The sequence below is a fragment of the Sarcophilus harrisii genome, chromosome 1, assembly GCF_902635505.1.
Source record: "Sarcophilus harrisii chromosome 1, mSarHar1.11, whole genome shotgun sequence".
NCBI classification, from domain to species: domain Eukaryota; kingdom Metazoa; phylum Chordata; class Mammalia; order Dasyuromorphia; family Dasyuridae; genus Sarcophilus; species Sarcophilus harrisii.
The window spans coordinates 44,440,744-44,467,266 of record NC_045426.1 but is presented as its reverse complement, the minus strand read 5'-3'; the positions used below and the strand labels follow the sequence as shown (position 1 = coordinate 44,467,266).

At 35.5% G+C, this 26,523-nt stretch overlaps 1 protein-coding gene across 1 annotated transcript in view; it reads right to left on the bottom strand.

Moving 5' to 3' along the window:
• Nucleotides 1-24,758, bottom strand: part of ARL8B (ADP ribosylation factor like GTPase 8B) — a 45,227-nt gene extending 20,469 nt beyond the window's left edge. The window contains exon 1 of the mRNA XM_031954344.1: nucleotides 24,386-24,758. Within this exon, the coding sequence (XP_031810204.1) occupies nucleotides 24,386-24,508 (123 nt within the window). The 5' untranslated portion in view covers nucleotides 24,509-24,758. The remainder of the gene's footprint in view (nucleotides 1-24,385) is intronic.
• Nucleotides 24,759-26,523: the final 1,765 nt, after the last annotated feature.

Below are 26,523 nucleotides of genomic sequence, written 5' to 3'. Positions count from 1 at the left end.
ATAATCTTCATTAAAATAAAAGGACTCTATTCATGGTCCCTAAGGAAAACATTATGAAAAAGACCCCATACTAATAAATTGTACATATATACACACAACACATATGTAGCAAACCATAGTTTAGGCAGGGGTCCTTAAACTTTTTAAATACAGGGCCAGTTCACTGTCCCTCAGACTGTTGGAGAGGCAGACTATAGTAAAAACAAAAACTTTGTTTTGTAGGCCTTTAAAAAAAGAAACTTCATAGCCCTGGGTGAAGGGAATAAACTTCCTCAGCTGCTGCATCTGGCCTATAAGCCGTAGTTTGAGGACCCCTGGGTTAGAGAATAGAGTGCTGGGCCTGGAAAAAGGAAGAACTGAAAAACAAATCTGACCTTAGACACTTACTAGATGTATAATTCCAACCAAGTCATTTAACTTCTCTTTACCTCAGTTTCCTCATCTGAAAAATGGAGATAATAGCAGCATCTACCTCCAGAATTGTTGTGAGGATTAAATGAGAAAATAACTATAAAACACAGTATAGTAGTATAGTGGCTAGCATACAATAAGCACTATTATTGTTTGTCCTTTACTTTTAAAAAGGACCAATGATAACACAGGTTGATGTCTTGACTTGTGCACAAATTGGATTTAAGTGAGGCAAGACTTGCACAAAATCATCAGCTTTTCTCTTGCTGAATCATCAAAATCAAGTCAAATAAGCATTATATAAATGTTAAATGTTATTACTACTAATACATGCTGGCAGAAAAGAATGAATACAATAATTTACATAAAAACACAAAATTATTCATTCTGTCCTCTGGCAATCACTGGGACTACTGCTTGCAAAAGCCGACCATCTCTGACTGTATCCACTTCACACTGAAATTTTACAACTGTTTGAACCCAATTGAGAATGCTTTTCAAAATCCTAGCATGATTTGCTGCCTCTACTTTTCATATTATTACCATGTTTCTAGGTAAATTTAATTAGAGAACATCTTATAAAGGTTAATTTCTTGAACAGTTACAGTTTGCTTGACTAGATTTTTCTAAAAAAAAAAAATATATATATATATATATATGTCCCTTGTTCATTATCCACGCAGGACAATTAGACACTGTTACTAAAAGCAGTTTAGAACCTATTTATTTACTGGTCATCTCATTTGGCAGACATTATCTCATAGGTATAAAGAAGGAAACACAATTCTTGAACTGACTTCCTGTCAGTAGAAACCCATAAGTAAAGTAAGCATCTGATATGGGTGGTACCCTTTTTAAATTCAGGCTCTCTCAATGCTCAATCATAAAAATCTGACATCATTACTCACCTGTATAATACTTATCCCCTTTCCTCCTCAGGGCTAATAGTTCCCAGGAAGGGCCTGATCTCTCCAAGTTCTGCCATCCCTTATTTATTTTCCTTTTTGCCCAACAACTTTTCAAGGTAGTCACTAATTTATATACATTGAGATAAAGGCACCTGGCTCTTTTTTTTTTATTATTCATAAATGTTCAGTTAGATTTGTGTGTGTGTGGCCTATTCCAAAAAGCCATTTGATTCTAAGCAAAAATTCATTTCTTTAGCCAATTTAAATTTCATCACTACTTTATACAATTGTTCTCTCAATACCCTCAGTGAATGGGATATTTTGTTTTCTCCTAAAACTACTCCATTCTGATCAGAATAATTTATACAATGACAATAATGTAAAGAACAACTGTTAAAGATTTAAGAATTTTGAACAATGCCATGACCAATCTTGCCTGAAAAAGACTGATGAATTGCTTCCCATCCCTTAAGAGAAAGGTGCAGAACAAGGCACACATTCCACAGTTTCCAAACAGTTATTTTTGTTGCAAAAAGAGTTTTTGATGTGATTGCTTTTTTTGTTTGAGTTTTTGTTTTTGTTTTTTAGGAAATGAGGGAGTCATAGGAAGGAAGCAAGATTGATATTTTAAAAATATCAACATTTTTAAAATCCACAGAAGCTAAGTTCAAAAGAAGTCACAGACAAGGTAGTATTGGTAATGCCATATTAAACTAAATATATATACTTTAAAAAAAACTGTTCACTAGAGATTCGTATACAATATTCATCCTTTTTCTTTATATTATGGAAATGTCAATATCTGCTAATGGCTGTTAAGTTTATCATCATAAAAAAATCTCAGCACTATGGATAGGTTGTAATATTGCTAATATACAAGCTAATTACTGATCTTTTCTAACAAAGAGGTACTTATAAAAAAAAATTGAAAGTGATACAACTTATAAAGTCCCCTCCCGCTAAACAAAGGGAACACATTGTGATACTTAACCATAGGTTTTATGTAGTTTTTGATCTCAAACTCCCTTAAAATCTTTGCAAATTTTCAACCACTATTTTCATCTCTAATATTGTAGCTCTCTGCTCCAATAGTTTTTAAAGCTTTTAAAGGTAAGCCATGCTTAAATTGAACCCCCTTATTTATAACTATCACACAGAATATCTCCCTGACCCCACTGCTTCAGCAATACTGTTTACTCAACCATATATTGTTTCAATTGCTAAGTTCCAAAAATCCACTATTTTCATGAATTGTATAAGCAGACATGGTGCCTTCCCATCATACTTCCTAGAGTTATAAGTTTATAGAGTTTATAAAGGTCTCTGAACACTCATGCTTTTGACTTAGAAGACCCAAACACTAAAAAAAGAAAGGTCCTCACACTATAGAATGAGTGTCCAATTCATGGTACTCAAGTGTAATGTGAACCAAAGTTAACTCATTTGGAAACAGTTAACAAAATAAATAAAAATACAATAAAGTATATATGTTCCATTTTTAAAATGAAAATCATAAAATAATTATAAAAACGACTATTTTATTACCATGTTTACCAGCCCTCATTTGTATTTGTGGCAATTATTGATTTTAAAGGAATAATTTCCCCTCTCAAATGTCTAGCCATTGATAATTTTAGAAGAAGCAAGGAGATAGTAGGTGGGAATAGGAGATAAGGGATTTGTCTGATAATCTGAAGGTTAATTGAGAAGAAGCCCTGAGCAAGAACAACATAGGAGAAATTCAGTATGGCATATGTCAGATTACCACAAATTTTCTGCACACGGAAGCCAGTGACCATAACTTAATCTATAAGCATATGAGCCACGCGGCTAACCATCCTAAGTTAGATTTAAGAATTCACAGCCAAAAGAAACTAGAAATTGAGTGGATGCCCATTAATTGGAGAATGGCTGAATAAATTGTGGTACATGAATATTAGGGAATATTATTGTTTGGTAAGAAATGACCAGCAGGATAAATACAGAGAGGCTTGGAGAGACTTACATGAACTGATGCTAAGTGAAATGAGTAGGACGAGGAAATCATTATATATACTTCAACAACAATACTATATGATGATCAATTCTGATGGACCTGGTCCTCTCCAGCAATAAGATGAACCACATCAGTTCCAATAGAGCAGTAATGAATTGAACCAGCTACATCCAGCAAAAGAACTCTGGGAGATGACTAAGAACCATTACATAGAATTCCCAATCCCTCTATTTTTGTCTGCCTGCATTTTTGATTTTCTTCACAGGCTAATAGTATACTATTTCAAAGTCCAATTCTTTTTGTACAGCAAAATAACTGTTTGGACATATATACTTATATTGTATTTAATTTATACTTTAACATATTTAACATGTATTGGTCAACCTGCAATCTGGGGGAGGGGATGGGGGGAAGGAGGGGAAAAATTGGAACAAAAGGTTTGGCAATTGTCAATGCTGTAAAATTACCCATGCATATAACTCGTAAATAAAATAAAAAGCTATTAAAAAAAAAAGAAGAAGAAGAAGAAGAAGAATTCACAGCCAAGCTATTCTTTTTGCAAACTACAATCTGGTTCCAGTGGGGAAAGTAGAAAAATGTTTATTACAAAGAATTTTGTGATATTTTTAGTATTTGAAGGGCTATTGGTAAAAAGTAAAAATGATCATTTTTCTTTTTCAGAATAGCTGCTATTCGGCACTGTAGCATTATATACCATAGTAGATTACACAGGTTCATTGACAAGCACCTTGAAGCAGCACACACACTGCAAAGGTATGGATCTTCCTGTGCAGTACTAAAATATGATATGGGAGAGGACCCCCCCACCCCTCACCCCCGCCAGCCAGTAGATTGTCAGATGCAAGCCATGTACTAGAATTAGTATAAAAATTAAGGAGAAAAGAGGCAGTTGTTTCTGAAAAGGAAAAGCCAAAACCAACATGCATGGAGCAGACCTTCCCAAACAGGCTTTGTCTTTCTTTGTCTCTCTCTCTCTCTCTCTCTCCAGTAATCACATTCTGAAATTCACTCCCTCACTCCAAGCAGTTGAAGGAAGGCTTCATGCCCACCAACTTATTGGAATTCTGACCTTGAGTTTCTTTTAAACACAATTTGTGCAGATGATTTCTAATTTTGATTCATGAACCAATGAAATCCATTCTGTGCTAAAGAATATGCAGGAAATTATATTTTGTTGTTTTTATGGTCAGAAGGTCTTCACTATAGGTAAAAGGGTTAAGAGAAAGAGTCTTTAACTGCAACTTATATAAGGTAAGAATTATACATTTATTCGTAACTAGAAATATAAAATTGTACATTGTTTTAAAACACAGCAATTTTAATTTTACAGGAAGGGTATAAATTACATTTCATTCTAAAAGAAGCAAGAAAAGATCCATACAAAAGCAACATAGGATTTTTCAGATAAGTTGGGAGCAAGATATTTCTTTTCTGAAGTAGAACACAAGATTTTATCTTTAACTAATAGACTATTATTATCCACAAGGACTATAATTTAAAATGCTATCGTGAAATAAATACATTGTTCTGAGGATGATGAATACTTAAAAGAAGAGAAGATAAATTTAGAAATGTTAAATCTATATTTCAAAAACAATAAAAAATATTTACAAAAATCACTTAAGAAAGCAACTGCAGAACATTAGTCAGAACTAATTATGTTATTTAAGATTTCATAACTAAACATTCAAAGTGTTTTAGTGAAGGTGATTTTGTAAAGAAATGTATGGTGAAATTCTTTGTATCAAAAAGGTTTCTCCAGATTTCATTATCATAAAATACTCTTACAGAAAGAATTAATGAAATTGTCATTGACATCATGAAAAACTTAAATCATAACTGGAAAATAGTCAGACTTTTTTGATTGTGGTCCAGGTATCAGAGGCCAGACACAAGTGTAAGTGAAGAACTGCTTGATTTCTCAATACTACAAGTGAACACATTTTAAATAAAAGTATATGGATTTGTAGAACTATAGTGTTCCATTATCAAAACTAATATGTGTGGCAACAGTATGGCAACGACAGGGAAAACAAATGAATCAGTAGTTTAGTTACTGACTGAATAGAATGAAATTGCTCCTGACCGCCTTAAACACCAGCAAATGAAGTGTCCTAAAGGAGCGAAAATGGAAACTCTGTTCAAATTTTTAAAAAGTATATGTTACAGGTTCTCAAGAACTGAATCGATGATAGTTTTATTCATTAATCTTGGAAACAAAGTAAGCAGGAAGATTTAGTTTATCCTATAAAAGTTGGCTAGCTTTACAATTGTTTTCATACATTTGTTCTCTTTCAGATTCAAATAGCAGTATTAAGGTTCTTGACAACATCATGAAATCAATTTTTTTTTTTTTTAAGAATCTAAAGGTCTAAAGGGGAGTCACTAGAATAGTTTAATAAAAATTGTAAGATTTGTTTTTCATTGTAGGTATTAGGAGCATTTAAATGACTTGAATTTAAAACTTCAAAGTCAAAACATCACAACTGCATTTGCTAGAATTCTTACAAGATGATAAATCAGTGGAATTGAGGAGACAATGGTTAAATCTAATTTAGCATTGATTTAATCCTACAACAAATAATGGTTTCCTAGTGATGTAATGATTGGAGTATACTCAGTGTGCAGCATATAAGCAAGAAGCTCTCAGGGCCAAAGAGTACTCTGGGAGCTTCAGAGCCAGGATTCAGTCAAGAGATTCACAAGTCCAGGAGATTCAAATGTCAGGATTCACTTCCAGAGATTCACAAGTCAGGATTCAGTCCAGGAGCTCCCACAAATCCAGAGAGAACCCACAATCCCACTCTCTCAGAGGAGGAGTCAGATCCATTCAATATTCCACCATTGTGCTGGCTGGAGGCTTTAGATTCTGAGGGAGCTAGAGGCTGAAGCTGGCAGAACCAAAGGACTAGCAACAGGAGCTCTTGGGACGAAGGAGAGAGATAGGCCTCTAATAAAGCTAACTGGTCTATCGTGGAAGAGACAATAAAGGACTGGACTTTAATACCTGGATGCATTTGAGGTGATTATTACACAGAACTGAAACTAAGGCTGCCTCCAGAAGCTCCCCAAGAAATCTGCTCCCAGAGAATATTATATTTTAGAGAAGAGAACATTACATGCATTAAAGCATTTAAGCTAAAACTTGGCCCTTGGGAAAAGAAATTAATTTTTTTTTAATTTTCCTACATGTAAAAATTATCAAGAGTCACTAGGTCTTCTCATTTCAGCAAGTGTCTCATATATTCGGGAATTACAATTTGAATGTGAAAGAGAATATAAAGAATTCAAATGTGTGAAAACAATTATTTCTCATTAACTATCCTTTGATGTTGAAAATAAAAATATCATATTCAAATAGAACCTAATGAAATTCGATGGAGCAGTACTAAAAGAAAAGTATAATGAAATTATTCCAAATTTTTATTCTTACTTGTCAAGACATATTGTTGAAATGTATATGTCTTCTTCAAGAACCTTAGCAATATGCTTGGTGATATATACCTAAGGGACAGTTATTTTTTATCCCTGAAGAATATTAAAATATCATATGAGTAAGACAATCAAATAAGCATTTATTATCTACATGCATTTGACAAACTACATTTAATTAAAAAAAACATAGTATTTGAAAACTGAATGATAAAACTTTCTGGTAAAAGCTGCCAAGTTTCTATCAAATAATCTTAAATTAACTTTGCATGTTCTTATAGTGATATAATTTGTAATAACTTTGAATCTATTGGATATAAAACAAAACTGTATGTTTCTTTTTTCACCAGTAACTAATTCCTACTTGATTTGTATGCATGTAATAAATATAAATGCCCATAAATACTAAAAACAAATTGCCTAATAACAATAAGCTAATATTTACATCAAGTTTATTGTATACCAGACACTGTGCTAAGCACTTTAAAATTATTATCTCATTTGATCCTCACAATAACCTTTAAATGTAGGTACAATTATTATACCCATTTTAATTATGAGGAAACTAAAGTAAAGAGAGTAAAGAGTGACAGCCAGAGTCATATAGCTAGGGTCTGAGGCCATAATTCAATTCAGTTCTTCCTAACTCCACTCGGGTGCTCTACCTACTGTGCCACCTAGCTGTTCCTATAATAATTATAATAATGACTATAAATTAAACAGAATAATACAAACTGCCTCATAGTAATAATATTTTGTAGATTAGTTTTGTCCAATTCTTTTATAATATTAATGTAACATATTAAGAAAAAATAAATATATAAACATATGATTTCCAAAATCAATATGCAATCTGTCTGCAGGGAAGAACCCTTATTTACAGTTTAGTGGCCTCCATTTTTATTGGAACTTGACATCTCTGCTAGTAAAAGTCCAGTTTTATTAGTTGACAGTAGATCACTTTCCACATACTAATAGCCTACCTATAGATAGTCATGGAATACTAATTCATTGGACAGTAATCAAATGCCAAATTATAGTGTCTTCAAGATACTACATAGGTAGCATTTGCTCATCAGCCATACACAATCATACTTGCTAGCATTACAACAACAAGCGTAGTATGGGATAGAAACTGAGGGACAGAATTGTTTTCTAAGAATTGTTAAATGTTGGGGCACCTAGATGGCACAGTAGATAGAGCACCAGCCCTGAAGTCAGGAGGACCTGAGTTCAAATTTGACCTCAGACACTTAACACATCCTAGCTGTGTGATCCTGGGCAAGTTAGGATTCACTTCAGGAGATTCACAAGTCAGGATTCAGTCCAGGAGCTCCCACAAATCCAGAGAGAACCCACAATCCCACTCTCTCGGAGGAGGAGTCAGATCCATTCAATATTCCACCATTGTGCCGGCTAGAGGCTTTAGATTCTGAGGGAGCTAGAGGCTGAAGCTGGCAGAACCAAAGGACTAGCAACAGGAGCTCTTGGGACCAAGGAGAGAGATAGGCCTCTAAGAAAGCTAATTGCCTCAGGAAAAAAAAAAAAATTAAATGTTTTACAAAATCAAAAAATTTGGAAGTTGGAGTTGAAAGAGTCCCTCTGGAGCTCTCCAGGTTATTACAGGACACATGACAAAAGTGGTTTGTTACGATGCCTCTGCAAGATATCCAAGAAAAAGGAAGGAACCAACTTGTGCAAGAATTCGGTGCTACTTTTTGATAGCTATAATTATTAGGATTGTTTTCCTGACATCAAACCAAAATTTATTTCTTTGAAATTTTTCTCTATTATTTCTATTTTTGACCTCTGGAACCTAAAAAAACAAGACCAATTAATCCCTCCTACACAGAGCTCTTCGATACCTGAAGACAGTTAACCATTTTCCCTATATAGCTCTACTACCCTCCCTCAGTCTTTCAGGGTCTTATCTTCTCCAGGCTAAATATGCCCCAGTTTCTTCAACCAGTTCTCAAGAAGACATGGATTCAAGGCCTGTAACCACCCTGAATGCCTTCCTCTGGACACTTAGGTTTGTCAATGTTCTATTTAAACTATAGCACCCTGAAAAAGACAACTCAGCTGAGGAGAGAGGACAGTGGGACTATCAACTCCCTATTCCTAGAACTTCTGCTTCAAAGTGAATTAGCAATTTTTTGGCTCAATATCATATGTTGGGCTTACAATTCACTAACATTCAGATCTTTTTCAAAATAATGACTAATCATGCAGTTGTAGATTTGATTTTTTCAACCCATAATAAGACTTTACATTTATCTTATTGAATTTCATCTTAAAAGATTCTAGACTCCCAAGTCCTTTTGGGATTTTGTCAAGCTTTTATTAATTTTATCAAGCAAATTAGATAAATATCCCATCTATATACATATTCACATCATTGGTAAAAATATTAAACAATATAGGACTAAGTCCAAATTCCTTAGGTATTGCGCAGGAAATCTCCTGCTACTTTCGTATCAACTCATTTACAACTATTTTCCAATTCTAGCAATCCAATCAGTTCTGAGTCTTTCCAAATGAATTATTTAACCCAGTGGTCTCCAAAGTAGAGATCATGAAATGACTCTAAGGAAAATGGAGGGAGAGGCTGCTTAACCCATGGGTGATGAATTACTCAGAGGATTTGAAGACAGGTCATGACTCACCCTTAGATTTGTTTCCAACACAACTACAGTTTTCTGTGGATTCACTGGATTGGACTTTTAAGGCAGGAAGGGTATTCAGTTAATTTGATCCAGCTACCTCCTCTAGCCAAATACCCAAGCAAATTTCTATACTCCCTTCCCTCCCAACCTCACAATGTCCCCACATTTGCTCCTGGATCACAGTAGTGGCAGGCTCTGGGGTACAGTAGTCAAGAAGTCAATCACATGACGCTTTTTTTCATTTTTCAATGAGACTAAGTAGCACAGAATGAGCAAATTAGAAAGGTAGCAATTCTAGTATTACCTTCCCCCCCAAAAAAAAACCCTGTTCTGGAATTCTCTGCTTAAGGAAATCACCATCCTTCCAATATCTCAAAAGCTCAACATGCTCTTTACTCCTGACTCTTTCCACAAATGAAAGTGCTCTCTTCAAAGCTACCAACTTTTTTTTTTAATTGCCAAATCCGATTGCCTTTTCTAGATCTTCATATTTCTTTACATCTCAGCAGCATATGATCATTCTTTCCTCTTGGATATTTGCCATCTCTTTTCTAGATCTCTTTTGATCTTCCTTTCTTGTCTGACCACTCCCTGTCAGACCCCTTTGCTACATGGTCATCCATATTGTGCCCCCTAACTTGAATGGATCCCAAGTTTCTATCCTGAGCCCTCCTTTTTTCTCATTGTAAATTCACTTTCTTGCTTATTTTAATTATATAATTATATGATTGGTTTCATTATTACCTCATTAGAGGTCATTCCAGATCTATATCTATATCTGTATCTATATAGTACTAATCTTTCTCCTGAATTCCAGCCTCAGATCACAAACTGCCTAATGGGCATTTCAAACAATGTAGGAAAAGAAGATGGAGAAGAGAGGGAATGGAAAAACATTTATTAAGCTCCTCCCATATGCCAGGCTAAGTGATCAAATGAGGAAAATACCTCATTTGATCCTTACAACAAATCTCCATTTTACAGATGAGGAAGCTGAAGTAACTGTCAGTCAAGTAACTTTCCCAGTTTCACCTAGCTAGCATGTATCTAATCAGTATTGGAATTTAGATCTTCCTGACTCTAGGTCCAATATTCCATCCATTTAGTAATCTAGTTGTCTTTGAATGAGCCAAAGGAATCTCAAACTCTATAAGCTCAAAATAACACTACTTACTTTTCTCTTTTCCCAAATACCACTCCTCCAAACTTCCCTTTTACTCACATGAGTAAATGAATATACCAATATCCTTCCAGACAGTCAGGCTTGTAACTTTTTACCCTTGATTCCTCACTTTCCTTTAGTGCACATATCTAATCAGTTGTCATTTCTATCTTTCAAATAGTTTTCACATACATACCTCCTCTCTCCTCAAAGTTGCTACCCCAGCTCAAGACCACATTACTTTTCACTTGCATTATTGTAAAAGCCTCCTAATTGCTCTTCCTGAATCAAGTAACTTTCTGCTCCAATCTCATTCTACACAGAATTGCCAAAGTGATTTTCCTAAAGCACAAGTCTAACCATACAATTTTATGACTCAGTACACTTCCAATTACTTCCATATAATTGTTTTAATTTATTTTCTATAAGTTTTATCATGTATTATAGCATATGCAAATCATTATAAATAAGTAGAACATAATATTGGTGCTATTTGCAAAAACTTTTAACTGATATACACACAATTCAAGTTCAGAAACCACTGATATCCACACCACTGTCTTCTCCACAGAAACACTGAGATACTTTAGCAATGCTTTGCTAAAATGTATATCAACTCCACAGATTTTCCACAGCTACTAATTTAATAATCTTGTTAAAAAAGGAAATGAGGTTAGTCTAGTTTGACCACTTTTTGACAAAGCCAGTAGCTCTTCATAATAATTATGCTTCCTTTTCTAAATGTTTGCCAATCATCTTTTTAATGATATATTCTAGGATTTTCCCTGGAATTAAAGCCTAACTAGCTTATAGTTTGCAAACTCTATTCTCTCTCTGTCCTCTCTCCTTTTTTTTCCCTCCCTCTCCCCCTTCCCCTCCTCCTTTCCTTTCTCTCCTCTTTCCCTTTCCCTCTCCCTCTCCCTCTGTTTAAAGACTGGGACAACATTTGTTCTTCTACATCCTCATATTAGCTCTCCTATTTTCTGTAACCTTGTTGTAATCATTATCAGCAGCTCAGGGCTTTTAGTCCCTGAAGCTATGGGTCCCTGGGGTCAGGTGACCATGTGGTCAATTGTGCTCTTATTATCTCTCCTTTCTCATTTTCAGTATCAGTCCCAGTTAGTAATCTTTGCAGTTATGTCCAGGACAAAAATAATTCTCCTTGGTAAAAAACAGAAGCAAGATCAGAGCAATTCTACCTTCTCTTTATTGTTGGTAATCACCAACCCATTGATAAAGCTCTCTCTACTCTGATCCTTCTCACAATACCACCTTAAAAATCCTTTTGTGTTGATCCTTAGCATCTGTGCCAGCCAAGACTCCCGTTGAGATCCAGCACTGCTGATACAGCATTTACGGGCCACATCCTTAAGATTCATTTTCTTTTACTTGCTTTGACTTCATCCTTGGTACATTTTTGTTTTAAATCCAAATTTGTCGGGTCAGTTCCCTGTTCATCTGCATCATCAGTCTCTCCAGAAAATTTCAATTGCCCTCCTCATCAGAATTCAGTGCAATTTATGAAATATCAAGAATGTCTTTTTCATCACTAACTTGGCTGCATCACTTGGGTCTTGGATTGGTGTTGTGACCTAAGGGAGCACAAACTCTTACACATATATGAGAAGGCACGTAATGAGAAATAGCCTAGCAATAGGAGGAAAAGAACAGGCCTCAGAGCTGAGAAGGTCTGGGTTTAAATCTCATTCCAGCACATACTTGGTTATATGACTGGGCAAATCAAGTAACCTCTGGGTGTTCAGTGGAAATTACAAAGCAAATTCTCTAAGGCTCAAAGTTAAAACTTAAATTGGTGACAGGAGTTTCCTTACCTGGAAAGTTTGCCCTTTCAATGAAAAAGGTCCTACAGAGAAAGTTCAAATTCTATTTATATAATGAAGAGACACTATACTATGCTATTAAATGAGAATCATAATTAAGAATTGTCAGTAGGTCAATACTGCATTCCTTTTTGAATTACTTTAACAAATTATCTCAGCATAAATCCAGTTGCCCTTCTTCTACTCGGTTCTTCTACTAACCAGAAAGCTGGTTAAGAATATTTGACTATCCTGATCTAACTAACTGGAAAAATATTAAATGCTCTTGGATTGGGTGAGCAAATATAATAAAGATGACAATACTACCTAAACTAATCTATTTATTTAGCACTATACCAATCAGACTTCCGAAAAACTATTTTGATGACCTAGAAAAAATAACAACAAAATTCATATGGAAAAATAAAAGGTCAAGAATTTCAAAAGAATTAATGGAAAAAAAAATCAAATGAAGGTGACCTAGCTGTACCAGATCTAAAATTATATTATAAGGCAGTGGTTACTAAAACTATCTGGTATTGGCTAAGAAATAGACTAGTTGATCAATGGAATAGGTTAGGTTCAAAGGACAAAACAGCCAATAACTTTAATTATCTAGTGTTTTGACAAACCCAAAGACCCCAGTTTTGGGGATAAGAATGCATTATTTGACAAAAATTGCTGGGAAAATTGGAAATTAGTATGGCAGAAACTAGGCATTGACCCACACTTAACACCGTACACCAAGATAAGGTCAAAATGGGTTCATGATCTAGGCATAAAGAATGAGATCATAAATAAATTGGAAGAGCATAGGATAGTTTACCTCTCAGACCTGTGGAAGAGGAAGGAATTTATGACCAAAGAAGAACTAGAGATCACTATTGACTACAAAATTGAAAATTTTGATTATATCAAATTGAAAAGTTTTTGTACAAACAAAATTAATGCAGGCAAGATTAGAAGGGAAACAATAAACTGGGAAAACATTTTTACAGTCAAACGTTCTGATAAAGGACTCATTTCCAAAATATATAGAGAATTGACTCTAATTTATAAGAAATCAAGCCATTCTCCAATTGATAAATGGTCAAAGGATATGAACAGACAATTTTCAGATGATGAAATTAAAACTATTACTACTCATATGAAAGAGTGTTCCAAATCACTATTGATCAGAGAAATGAAAATTAAGACAACTCTGAAATACCACTACACACCTGTCAGATTGGCTAGAATGACAGGGAACGATAACACGGAATGTTGGAGGGGATGCGGGAAAACAGGGACACTGACACATTGTTGGTGGAATTGTGAATACATCCAGCCATTCTGGAGAGCAATTTGGAACTATGCCCAAAAAGTTATCAAACTGTGCATACCCTTTGATCCAGCAGTGTCTCTACTGGGCTTATACCCCAAAGAGATACTAAAAAAGGGAAAGGGACCTATATGTGCCAAAATGTTTGTGGCAGCCCTGTTTGTAGTGGCCAGAAGCTGGAAAATGAATGGATGCCCATCAATTGGAGAATAGTTGAGTAAATTGTGGTATATGAATGTTATGGAATATTATTGTTCTGTAAGAAATGACCAGCAAGATGAATACAGAGAGGATTGGCGAGACTTACATGAACTGATGCTGAGCGAAATGAGCAGAACCAGGAAATCATTATATACCTCAACAACGATACTGTATGAGGATGTATTCTGAAGGAAGTGGATTTCTTCAACAAAGACAAGATCTAACTTAGTTTCAATTAATCAAGGATGAACAGAAGCAGCTACACCCAAAGAAAGAACACTAGGAAATGAATGTAAACTGCTTGCATTTTTGTTCTTCTTCCCAGGTTATTTATACCTTCTAAATTCAATTCTCCCTGAGCAACAAGAAAACTGTTCGGTTCTGCACACATATATTGTATCCAAGATCTACTGTAATCTATTTAACATGTATAGGAATGCTTGCCATCTTGGGGAGAAGGTGGAGGGAGGGAGGGGAAAAATCGGAACAGAAGTGAGTGCAAGGGATAATGTAAAAAATTACCCTGGCATGGGTTCTGTCAATAAAAAGTTATTTAATTTAAAAAAAAAAAAAAAAGAATATTTGACTATCAATATAAACAAAAATCCACACTTTCCAACCCACCTTATTCCTCAAAAGCTATATTGCCATAAATGTGATAATTTACTAATGAGACTGAAGTAGAAAATGCGGATTTTTAAGAGTAAGTATAACCCTTACTAGACTTGGAATATACAGATACCATCAAAAGCCAAATGAAAGTACAAATAGACAAATTAAAAAATATGCAGCACACAATCCACAAATAATCACAACCACTTTTTTAACTGAATGAAATAACATTCATTATGGTTAGTAATTCAGAGAATCAAATGTTAAAAACTAGATTATGCCAACACAAGTTCTGAGCTTCTCTTCTCTAAGTGACCACTTAAAACTAAGGTCAATGTTCTTGGTGGACAGATGACCTCTAAGACCAAATGCAAGGCAAATTGTCACCTCTAACAACCGTGCACAGAATCAGGTCACCAAAACTCAGCTCTCAATGTATGTGTAGATAGGTTAATTTTCAAGAAACATTGTCAACATTGTCACAGCCAATAAAAGGTAAAATTATAAGGGAGTTAGACCAAATGCTTTACAGTAACTGATTATATCATGGGCTGGTTCTTTTTGAGTAGTAAGCAACAAGATGCACAAGAAAAGAATGGGAGCAGCTCCACAGAACCAAAAGCAATTACAGAGAAGACCATAAACAAACCAGAAGTGAAATGAAATTAGGGATCATGCAACAATCGTGCAACAATCTTCCAGCTAACTAGGTTGAAATGGTAAGGTAATGAGTGCTATAATCTGAGTAGAAAGAATATCATGAAGTGTAACACATCAAATATAAAGATCTAAGACTTAAAAAAAACTCAGGGGAGAAAGCTGTTAATATTTTTCCAACCAGGCATTCCATGAGGTATTAAAAAAAAAAAAACTCTCCCTATAGGGGGACTCTTGAGTTACCCAACCTTTAGGATAGTAAACTAAATGGTCTAGTTTATCAAGCACTCATCATGTGCCAATAATGAGAAGTTTGGGCCCAGAATAATACATAGCTAGATTACCAGTTTCATAGCCTGCAGTGGTTACACCTACTAACACCAGGGTTTGTTCTGTTGATTGACACTTGCCCCTCTGCAGACTTCCAATAAATTCACTTCCTTATGTAACCCTAAACATTTCAAATAAATCATTTCCTGTATTTTGAAACAAAAGCTGTGACTGATAATCCATCATATTAACATTTTAGGTCAACAAATACACATATTATAAACTGTTTTTTTTAAGCCACTGGATGGAAAATGAAATCCACTTACCCTCTGACCCTCTTTTGAGGATCAATAATGCTGTTAAAAGATGGTAAAGAAGTACTGATAGGAGTTGGTCTAACAGGGACATGTGAGTAAAAATATAACTATGGGACAGGAAGTCAGGAAGATCTGATTTTAATATGGCAAGCAAATACTTATTTTTAAGACAAGTGACACTGGCAAAGTCACTTTCCCTCTGTCTGCTTCAGTTTTCCCCATTTATAAAATGGAGGTAATGAACTCCTATCATTGTTATAAGGATCAGGTGAGATCATATTTTAAAAGCTTTTAGCAAACATTAAAGGGCTAGAAATGCTCACCTTTCCCGATTTCTTTTCTAAAATATGCCATTTTTAAATGATAAAAATGATATCAATATGTGAAGGCACAATGCAAATACCAAATTTGCTTTAACTGAAAGAGAGCTCAATAATCACAGAACTTAATCCAGAACTTAAACTCCAAGAGCAGACAACAGATTACATTTAAGACAGAAAGGGTGATGGATAACAGGCACTCATGCTGTCAGTAGATATCAAATTCACAAACATTCTAGTTTTTCTCCCTACTAACTAAAGAGCCTGAGACAAGGGGATAGAGTTTCTGAAGATATAAAGGTATAATACATTTCCTGCCTCCTGAAGAGTCTCATAAGTTTCAGTATGACAATTTTTGTATGGTATTAGCAAACAGGTTTTCTCAGTAGTTAAATGAAAGACATTTCTGCAGTGACTTAAGATTTGTAAAAACAATATTCACACACACACAAACATACACACAAAATCTCACTTAAATCTTATAAATTACACTCTGACATTTGTATTATAAGTATTATTTTACAGATGAAGAACTGACTCTCTAGGGGGTTTTGGTGACTTTCCCATGAATACAGCTTTATCTTCAATACTTCAAAAATATGAGATTATGTAGTTAACTTGTCATTAAAGCAAGTCTCATCCTCTCCACAACTTAGTAAATTGTCTCCATGAATTGCTTTTGTTGAAAATAGCCATCATCTTTCTGATGGAAAGCCTCTCTAGCCTTGGCCAAACTGATTCCCTGACAACAAATTCAGAATTCTAGCTCAGCCACATCATCTGCTCTGGAAGCACACACCTTCAATTACCCACACCCCACTATACAGGATGCTCAGGCATTACCAGAATAAAACTTCAGCGCAAAGACTACAAAAATACAAAAGTTGTTGACATCTATTTAATATTCCATGAAATAACTGTTTTAAAGTGGTTGGGGTTTTACCCCCACTAAAATCTAAAAATTATTCTCATATTAAGAGTTATATAGATTACAAACACAAAAGCCCACTTCTCAGGAGAATCTAAAAATTCTACAAGTAGGCACCTCCAAGTGCCTTCCTCTTTTTTCTGTATGAATGATAAAAAATAAGTCTACCCTGGATACTACTGCTGGCACAAAAACATTTGTTAAATAGAAAATTTAACCAAATTCTACTTCATCTTAGCTTCCCTTTGAAAGAGCTATGACTTCATGGCCAGTGTCTGAAATCACACAGTATTGATACTCTGGTGATCAATGATTTTACTAGCAAAGATGTTTCTCCTTCCTAAGGATACCAAATGAGAATGAGTATAAATCCTCCAAGTGAAGTCATTACTAATAAAGCCTTAATGAGTTGAATTATCAATTACTTTCAAATAAAGTTGGCAGATTAGAGTTTAAATCCCTTTTCTCAAATCTTTCCAACTAGAATGAGAATTTTCAACTTCCCTACTTCAATTCGGAAAAAATATCCATAAAAACATGTTATTACTGCAATTATACATTTTCTAATAATAAGTATATCAAGTCTTATTTTGTCCTCTAAGATAATCAAATTCAATGTATAATTACACACCATACACAAATTACTACCACAGCCTTGAAATATAATTTGTCTATCTCTTGTAAATTACCCAGTTTATGCATGGTTAGAAATTTCTGAATTAAAAATAATCCAATTCATAAAGCTAAAAGATAAATGCATTTAAAAAAAACTAAACTCTTAAGAGTAACCAATCTGAATTATTCTCATAATAGTTCAACATTTCCCAAATATATGTTCTCATAGAATCTTCACATGCTCAAATTTTGAGGCTCAAAACAAAAATTCCTACATGCTTAGAGCAACTCTACTTTAACTGGAAAAAAAAAAAAAGTCTTCAGTAACAGCTAGCCAAAATCATCTTTGCCAAACACTTTGTAATGTACAGAAATTAAGTTGGGTTCCTCAGTATTAAAAGACATTTTTCATCCCTTTATGTGAAGAAAAACTTCCAAGTGCAAAGAGAGATCTAGCATCTGGGTAATTCCAGAAGTTAATTAAAAAAGGAAGGAGAACAAGAAATAGTAATTTTTTTTAATAATACATGAATAATAAATAATACATTAAGAAGTATACAAAAACCAATTTTTAAATTGAAAAACAAAACAAAAATATCTGTCCAATGCAGGACATCAAAGGGAATATCATCTTGTTGAAAAAGGTTAGTCAAATGCTGAAATCAGATCCATACACAAGAGCCATCTATATCTAATTTAAGAAACAGAGTAAGCTTAACAGCATAACAAAATGGAGTACTTGTGTTTTTACTTAAAGAAAATGACTAAAAAACTTTAATTTAAAACCTAAACAACTCGAGCCTAAAAACTTTAATCCAGAACAAGATTTTAAAATAAGTTCAAATATACCTTGGGAAGTAGCATCTAAAGTGCATAATTTAAATCTAAATGCTTATGTACACAATTCTATGTTTTTTCTTTCAATTCAGAAGAGAAATACTTTCTATTTACTATGTTTCCAGTCCCAATATAATAATTTATTTGCAACAGTCAAGTAATAACCTAGCCCAAGTTAAAAATAACTACTACTTCAGTGCTCTTTTATCACACTGATGTGGGTACAGATTACAATATATCTATGTCTTCTCATCTTCTTCAGGTCCTTTGTTAAACCCCCCATAGCAGATCCACCCAGAAGCTGAGTGGTCTTCCTCTACACCTCTATATTTTGTGGGAACACCCATGAAGCACACAGGTTCTCTATACATTAAGCTTCATCTCAATACATGACACCCCCTCTTTTTAAGGTGTATAGTTCTGAGATATCTTTCAACAATTTTTCTGATGTACAATTCTTCAATGGTAACATTTTACAGCTTGTTTCTTTGCTTCCCATGATCCACACTTTAATCATTCACAGATTATGGAACTGCAGCATTACCATCATATAGCATCACCCAAAGATAGTAAATAAATGATTAATTTAATAATCTCAAATATTTTTCAGAAATGAAGTCTACTTTGTGAAACTGTTTAGAATTCATCAAAAATTGTAATTGCCCTTATTGTAAATACCCAAATAAGTCAGCATCCATCAAGCAATATGAAGTCAGGTAAGTAGTGCAGAGAATAAACATTAGGGTTCTGAAAGAAGAATTAGCAAAGTCTAGTCCACTAATAATTTTAAAACCAATTAAGGCTAATGTAGTATCACAAAACCTAGAAAGATTAAGTCATATTTACACAGATTGCCTACCAGTTTAACAAAGAAATTGAGGGTAAGGTGGGAGATGATAAGGGATAGTGTCAATAAATTCAAGAATACTCACTGCTCTGCTACTGGGCTTTCTCCAAGAAAAATAAGCAAATTTTACCCTAAATGTACAATGACAACTCTAGGCTAACATTATAACAACAGAATCTGATCACCTTAAATATCCAAATTTCCTAAATACCAATTTTATTTCCAATAGAAGCCAGGAATTTTTAACTGAAATTCAATGGATGGCCCACTTGATTTTTGATGGTCCATGTGATTTTGGGCAATAAGGAAGGTACAACAGGCTATAAAGTAATTTTAAATACAATAAAATCCTTTTTTTTTTTTTAATTTGTCTTTGGTTTCACTTATAGACTAAAGAGTATGTCAATACAAAAGATAGGCCTGTAGATGAATAAAACTGAGCTAAGACCCTTGGAGATGAGGGCTGTTTAATTGTTGCCTTAGTCTTCCAAGAGTGGGGCACACAGGAGTCCCAATACCAAAGTAGACTGCGACATTTCCTAGGTAATGCTGAAAGATGCTTGAAGATAAGTGACATAGTCCTTATCTTTAAGGACCTTCTACTCTACATGGAAATAGGCATATAAACAAAAAGAACTATAAAATGAAATAAAATAAAAGTGCATAAAAAGCATTGAGGGGCAGCATAGTAGAGGCTGGAAAAGAACCTGAGCTCAGCTGGGATAAATAAATCCCTTTCCTTGTCCAAGTGTATAATCACAAGAGTTGGACTGGGCCAGGCCTTCTTAACCGCTCTTATGTAAAGTTCTCCTCTGCAAGTCTGATGAAGCCTAATGATACCTTTCCAAATATGTTTTTAAATGCATAAAAAAACAAATACATAGTAATGCAAGGAAAATCAACTTCATTTAAACCATTATTAAAATATTGAAAATATAAGTTCCTGGATCCAGGTTAAGAATCCCTGCACTAGGATTTCTAAGGTCTCTTGCAGCTCTATACATATTCCCCTAATTGCTATGAGAGTAAGACAAGTTGTGGCCGAGGGTTTCAAAGCCTTCAAGCTTCTCACAGCAGATTCCAGGATACCCAAAAGTAATAACATCCTCAACCTCTCAGAAAAGCCAACTGCATCTTATGTAGATGAAGAGTACTCCATCAAAAGATTTCACTATTTATCTTTAAATCTGTACATGTCACTTAATAAGGATTTTCCTTTAACAATTGTTTTTTTAATCACTTTTTTATCAAAAAATTGAGCAAATATTTAATCTATTATTAATTGTTGCTTTGAGGATATAAAAGTAACACAGTAACTCAATACATTCAGTAAGTTTCTATCCATAATATTCTAATAGTAACTACATAGTCTCTTCTGGTCTCTCTAGGCTTCTCACTAACTGTTAATCAAAGGATCTGAAATATCTAGATTTATCATATTACAGAGACTGTAATGAACAATTTTATCTAAATCTAAGGATTTAGAGGGCAGCCAGATGACATAGTAGATACAGCATCAAATCTGGAAGAGTGGTCTGAATTCCAGCCTCAGGCACTAGTTGTGTGATTCTGGGCAAATTGCTGTCTGCCTCAGTTTCTGTAAAATGAGTGGGAGAAGAAATGGCAAACCACTCCGGTATTTTTGCCAAGAAAACCCCAAATGGGATCATGAAGAGTCAGACATGGCTGAAACAACTGAACAACAATAGTTTAGAAAGCAATTCTCTACTCCATTTAGTTTTTATATTTACCTAACACCTCACAATATGCTTCTCTTTAGCACAAAAGCATAAACAAATGTTATATGAGTTGTCAAAATCAATTGGTAAAGAGTGTTTGAAGGCCAATGAAGTAAGAAAAATCTTGACAGTTTAAGCTCAGAAAGTCAGACACAAAATCACTTTAGATCTCAGCAGGAACCTTTGGCCAAGATTACCTCAACATCAGTACTTATAGAAGTTTATAAAATTTCTAGGGTACATAAGGCTTTTCCATAAAACACACATCTCATAAGGAATATGTGGACTGCATAAACGTCCTAATAACAGAAGAATTCTAATTAAATGGAGATTACTCAACATACATCACACAGATCACATCCTAAACAGAGCACATGATTTATTGTGCAATAACTGCTTAAACATAAGATTTTGCATTGTCTTTGAGTTGGGGAGTCTTTCATTTCTTAATACCTTCATTAAGAAATTGAGAGATCAATAAGACTTCTCTGTTTGAAGGAGAATTTCAGTTTCTAAGTTCTGAATCTCTCTAATTCTGAGGTTTTAATCTAAAGTCCATTAAATAATTTTTAATAAGTATATTTCAATAGAATTGCTTTCCCTCTACAGTCCTATATATTTTATTGTATGCATTTAAAAAACATTTAAATTTTGAGGAAGGTGCCCCTAAACTCCATTGGATTACCAAGGGGTCTTGCCTTTAAAATTAGTAATAAAATAAGGATTATGAGTATCTCAACTTTCCAAAAAAAAAAAAAAAAATTACTTTTGTTAAAAAGATTACAAATTATTTTGATTTGGCCAAAAGCAATTTCAGAAGCTAATGATTCCAAATGACAATTAGCTTCAACTAAAGCATTTAAGTCTTGGGAGAGGCAAATATTTAATGTGGGAATGATCAATTAGAATAAACATTCAGTTTTCACTAAAGACATAGTGTGGTCTAAATATCTGCATTCAAGTTTGAAGTATAAAAATTAAACTTTTTTAAAAAACCACAGTAGAAATAAGAGATACCTAAAGTTTATTTTTAAGTGTCTGAAGAACTACATACTTTTTCAAATAAGAATTTGAAATACAAATTCTAAAATTAATTCTTGATATTAAATTTCACACTTAACATGAAGTTTAGTAAGGTCTTCTTTCTTTAGAAAAAAACATTATAGTGTATTTGACTTATACTTTAACATATTTAACATGTATTGGTCAACCTGCCATCTGGGGGAGAGAATAGGTAGGGGGAAGGAGGTGAAAATTTGGAAAAAAGGTTTTGCAATTATGAATGCTGAAAAATTATCCATGCATATATCTTGTAAATAAAAAGTGAAAAAATAAAATTTTTTAAAAAAGAAAAAAACATTAGTATGAGCTAAGTTACAGTCCAGATTTATCTCACAATAATGAACATCATTCATATCCAAAGATTATCCAGTATAAGACTGATGACATTCATCTGATTAATTTTACTTGTAGAATTCTGACTTCTTTCAAGAGGTTCTGAAATATTGTAAAAGGCCTTTTGCAAAAGTGCAGAATACAACTGACAATCAATCAGCTTAAAAAAAAAAAGTCAGCTGAGAACTGAAAAAGGAGTGATTTTTCAAAATTGGATATTTTTCAAATATTGCCCTGTTTTTATATGAAACACCGCTAGAGAATATCAGCAGTATTTAAAAAAAAAAAAAAAAAAAAAAGTTTTCAGAAGTGAAAAAGCTTTCTTAAGATTCCCAAAATTATCAGCTTCTTTGGCACAAAATTATCACTTGAGTAGTATGCCTTTCTGCAAACCATTAGGAATCTTTTTGAAAGAACAAGAATTACCCCCCCCAAAAAAAAAATAAACCCTCCAATCGTCATGTTACAATCACAATAAAGTTAGAATAATCAAAATAATCAAAAAGGGATTAATTTATTTTCATGTGGCCTAATGCTGCACTTTTTTAGTCACTTTTAATTTTAAATTTTGTGCAACTATCTGCTCAGTAACTTAAATGTTTACTCATCTTTCTTTATTCATTAAAATATATATGTACAATAAACAGTGGTGATCATCCCAAATTTTAAAAGTAACTTCTATTACTCTAAAATAGCTTCTAAAAAGCGTGCGCATTACTCCTGGAAATAGGGATTCCCTCAAAGGAGCTGCTATGTTGGGGTGTTAAAGCATTTCCTTAGGCTTCAATTTCATAGGCTATACATTTGAATGTACCAAGTGTCAGTGCTTGCAGGAACATGGCAATGGATTGGAATGATTAAGAGTCACAGGTTACTTAGCTTTCCCAACACGGGAGAGGAACTACTGATTCATTCCTGTGGCCAAACCAGTTGAGCAGCTTGCCTTCTGTCAAAAGGAGACATTTCTAAAGCCAGCTGAAAGGTGCCACCGATCTCCCGGCCGCCGTAAGGCCAGGACCCTAGCTTCCCAGCCCTACAAGAAGACACACGTTTCTACGTCTTTCTCCTTTCAGCCCCGCTCTACCTCTCCCTCCCAAACATAAACTTTACAGCAGACATAGAATCAACACTCAGCAGCCCCCCCCAGGACTCTCTCTGAGGAGCCCCCCGAAACCAGCGGAGCCACAGTCAGCCCCGCCCCCACACGCACATCTCCTCCGTCAGGTCAGCACCTATATATTCCTCCAACAAACTGGCCACAGTCCTATTTCTGTAGATAAGAACTTGGCAGAATTCGTGTTATCTCCCTCCTTTTGACAAATAATCCAGAGATTCGAGGCCTTTAAACTCACGGGGTTCCCCCAATGCTCTCAAACTGACTCAGTATTGTTCCTGGTTTTCCCTCCACCTTCGGCTGGGACTGCTGTCCTCCCGGCTCCCTTCAAGGTCCGGATAAAAGCCCTCCCGACTCCCGGTTAGTTACCCAACTGACCACACTGCCCGCCGTATAGGTACTCAGTAGTTGGCCAGGCTGGCAGGCGCCCCCGCCCTGCCCCCCCGTCGGACGGTGGACGGGCTTCTGCCTTTCTTTGTAGCTCCTGCCCATCCCAGCGGCCGCACGGCTCACGCTGGGCGCTTAATAAATGCCGAGCCGGACCGCCGCTCCCACAGGCCCGAGGAGAACAACGGCCCCCGGAGTTAAGTGAGAGAAGACGAGGATTAAAGGGAATGGGAGAGCCCCCCCTCCCCCCTCCTCCCCGCCCCTCCCCCCGTAACCATCCCCACGGAGGAAGCGTCTACTACGCGCCGGGCGTGGGAGCCGGGAGTTTCTACCGGCCTGGCCGAGCGGGGAGGGGGAGGAGGGGCGCGCCCTGCATCCGTCCCTCCGGGGGGCCCGGCGGGACACTCACCGCGATGACATTGACGAAGGTGGTCTTGCCCGAGTACTGCAGCCCCACCAACGTCAGCTCCATCTCCTCCTTCCAGAAGAGCGAGCGGAACCAGTCCAGGAGCCGGGAGATGAGCGCCAGCATGATGGCGGGGGCGGGCGGCTTCCACGCGAGCGACACGGACCCCGCACGCCAACGGCTCGGCCGGCCCCGGGAAGCGACGCGGACGGGGACGGAGACGGGGACACAGACGGGCAAACACGCAGAGGCGGCGGCGGCGGCGGCGGCGGCCGGAGCCAGGAAGCCGAGAGAGCGGTCATATGACTCGGCCTCCCCTCCACGCCCCGCCGGCCTGCACGCACGGCAAGAGCGGCACGCCTGCGCCGGCGAGCCTCGCTCGGAGCCTACAGCGGCCCCTACCGGACGGCCCGACACCGGAGGCCCGACAGTCCTGCGCGCCCCGCTCCGCCCCGCCCCTCGGACGCCGTCAAAGCGCGAGCTCCTGTCCATCACTCCACGCTAACTCCCGCAGGAGAGCTGAAGCGCTCCTTCCTTTTTAGAAGACGGAAGAGTAAGGGAAGGAGGGCTTGCAGAAAGCCAAACTGCCCAGCGTTCTTGCTGAGGTAGAGCCCAGGTCTTCCTCTTTTTTCGGGAAAGAGGGAGGGAGGTGAGTGTTGAGAGGAGGGAGAAGGTGAGGCACGGGAAAGAAAGAAAAAAGCTTGGTGAGGACCCCCGAGTAACTTCTTGTTAATAAAAAGTATTGTGGAGAAGTGGAGCAAGAGATGGAAAGGAAAGAAAGAACACGGGGCTCTTTCCCGCAGCTATTTCTTAGCACTGGAAAAGCTGACATTTACAGAGGGCTTGAAGTTCCCAAAGTTAGCCTGTTGTGTCAGTAGGCATGGGGGGGGGGGGGAGGGGTGCTAATGACTTACCCAAGGGCGCGCACCAAGCCGGTGAGGCAGGATTTAAATCCGAGCCTTTTGAATTCTATCGCTCCTGCCGCCTGCCGGCCATTAAAAGGGCTTCAGATACTGATGTTGCCTACCCCGCCCTGCCCTGCCCCCGCCCTGCCCCCCGCCCTGCCCCGGCGAGATCTGTTCGGGAGGACCCCTTAAATTCTCATTAAATAATAATACATGAATAATGTATAATGTCATATAATGAGTAATTAAATAAATCCATTAAACCGTCCTTTCCTTACTTATAAAAATGAACTACTCTCTATATATCTATATATCTAATATATATGTATAGTAATATATAATATGATGTAATAATAAATAAATCCATTAAACCTTCCTTAATATAATAAATAAATCCATTGAACCGTCCTTTCCTTACTTATAAAAATGAATTACTCTATATATATCTATATATCTAATATATATGTATAATAATATATAATATGATGTAATAATAAATAAATCCATTGAACCGTCCTTTCCTTACTTATAAAAATGAACTACTCTATATAAATCTATATATCTAATATATATGTATAGTAATATATAATATGATATAATAATAAATAAATCCATTAAACCTTCCTTTATATAATAAATAAATCCATTAAACCATCCTTTCCTTACTTATAAAAATGAACTACTCTCTATATATCTATATATCTAATATATATGTATAGTAATATATAATATGATATAATAATAAATAAATCCATTAAACCTTCCTTAATATAATAAATAAATCCATTGAACCGTCCTTTCCTTACTTATAAAAATGAATTACTCTCTATATATATATCTATATATCTAATATATATGTATAATAATATATAATATGATGTAATAATAAATAAATCCATTAAACCTTCCTTAATATAATAAATAAATCCATTAAACCGTCCTTTCCTTACCTATAAAAATGAATTACTCTATATATCTATATATCTAATATATATGTATAATAATATATAATATGATATAATGATAAATAAATCCATTAAACCTTCCTTAATATAATAAATAAATCCATTAAACCGTCCTTTCCTTACCTATAAAAATGAATTACTCTATATATCTATATATCTAATATATATGTATAATAATATATAATATGATATAATGATAAATAAATCCATTAAACCTTCCTTAATATAATAAATAAATCCATTGAACCCTCCTTTCCTTATTTATAAAAAT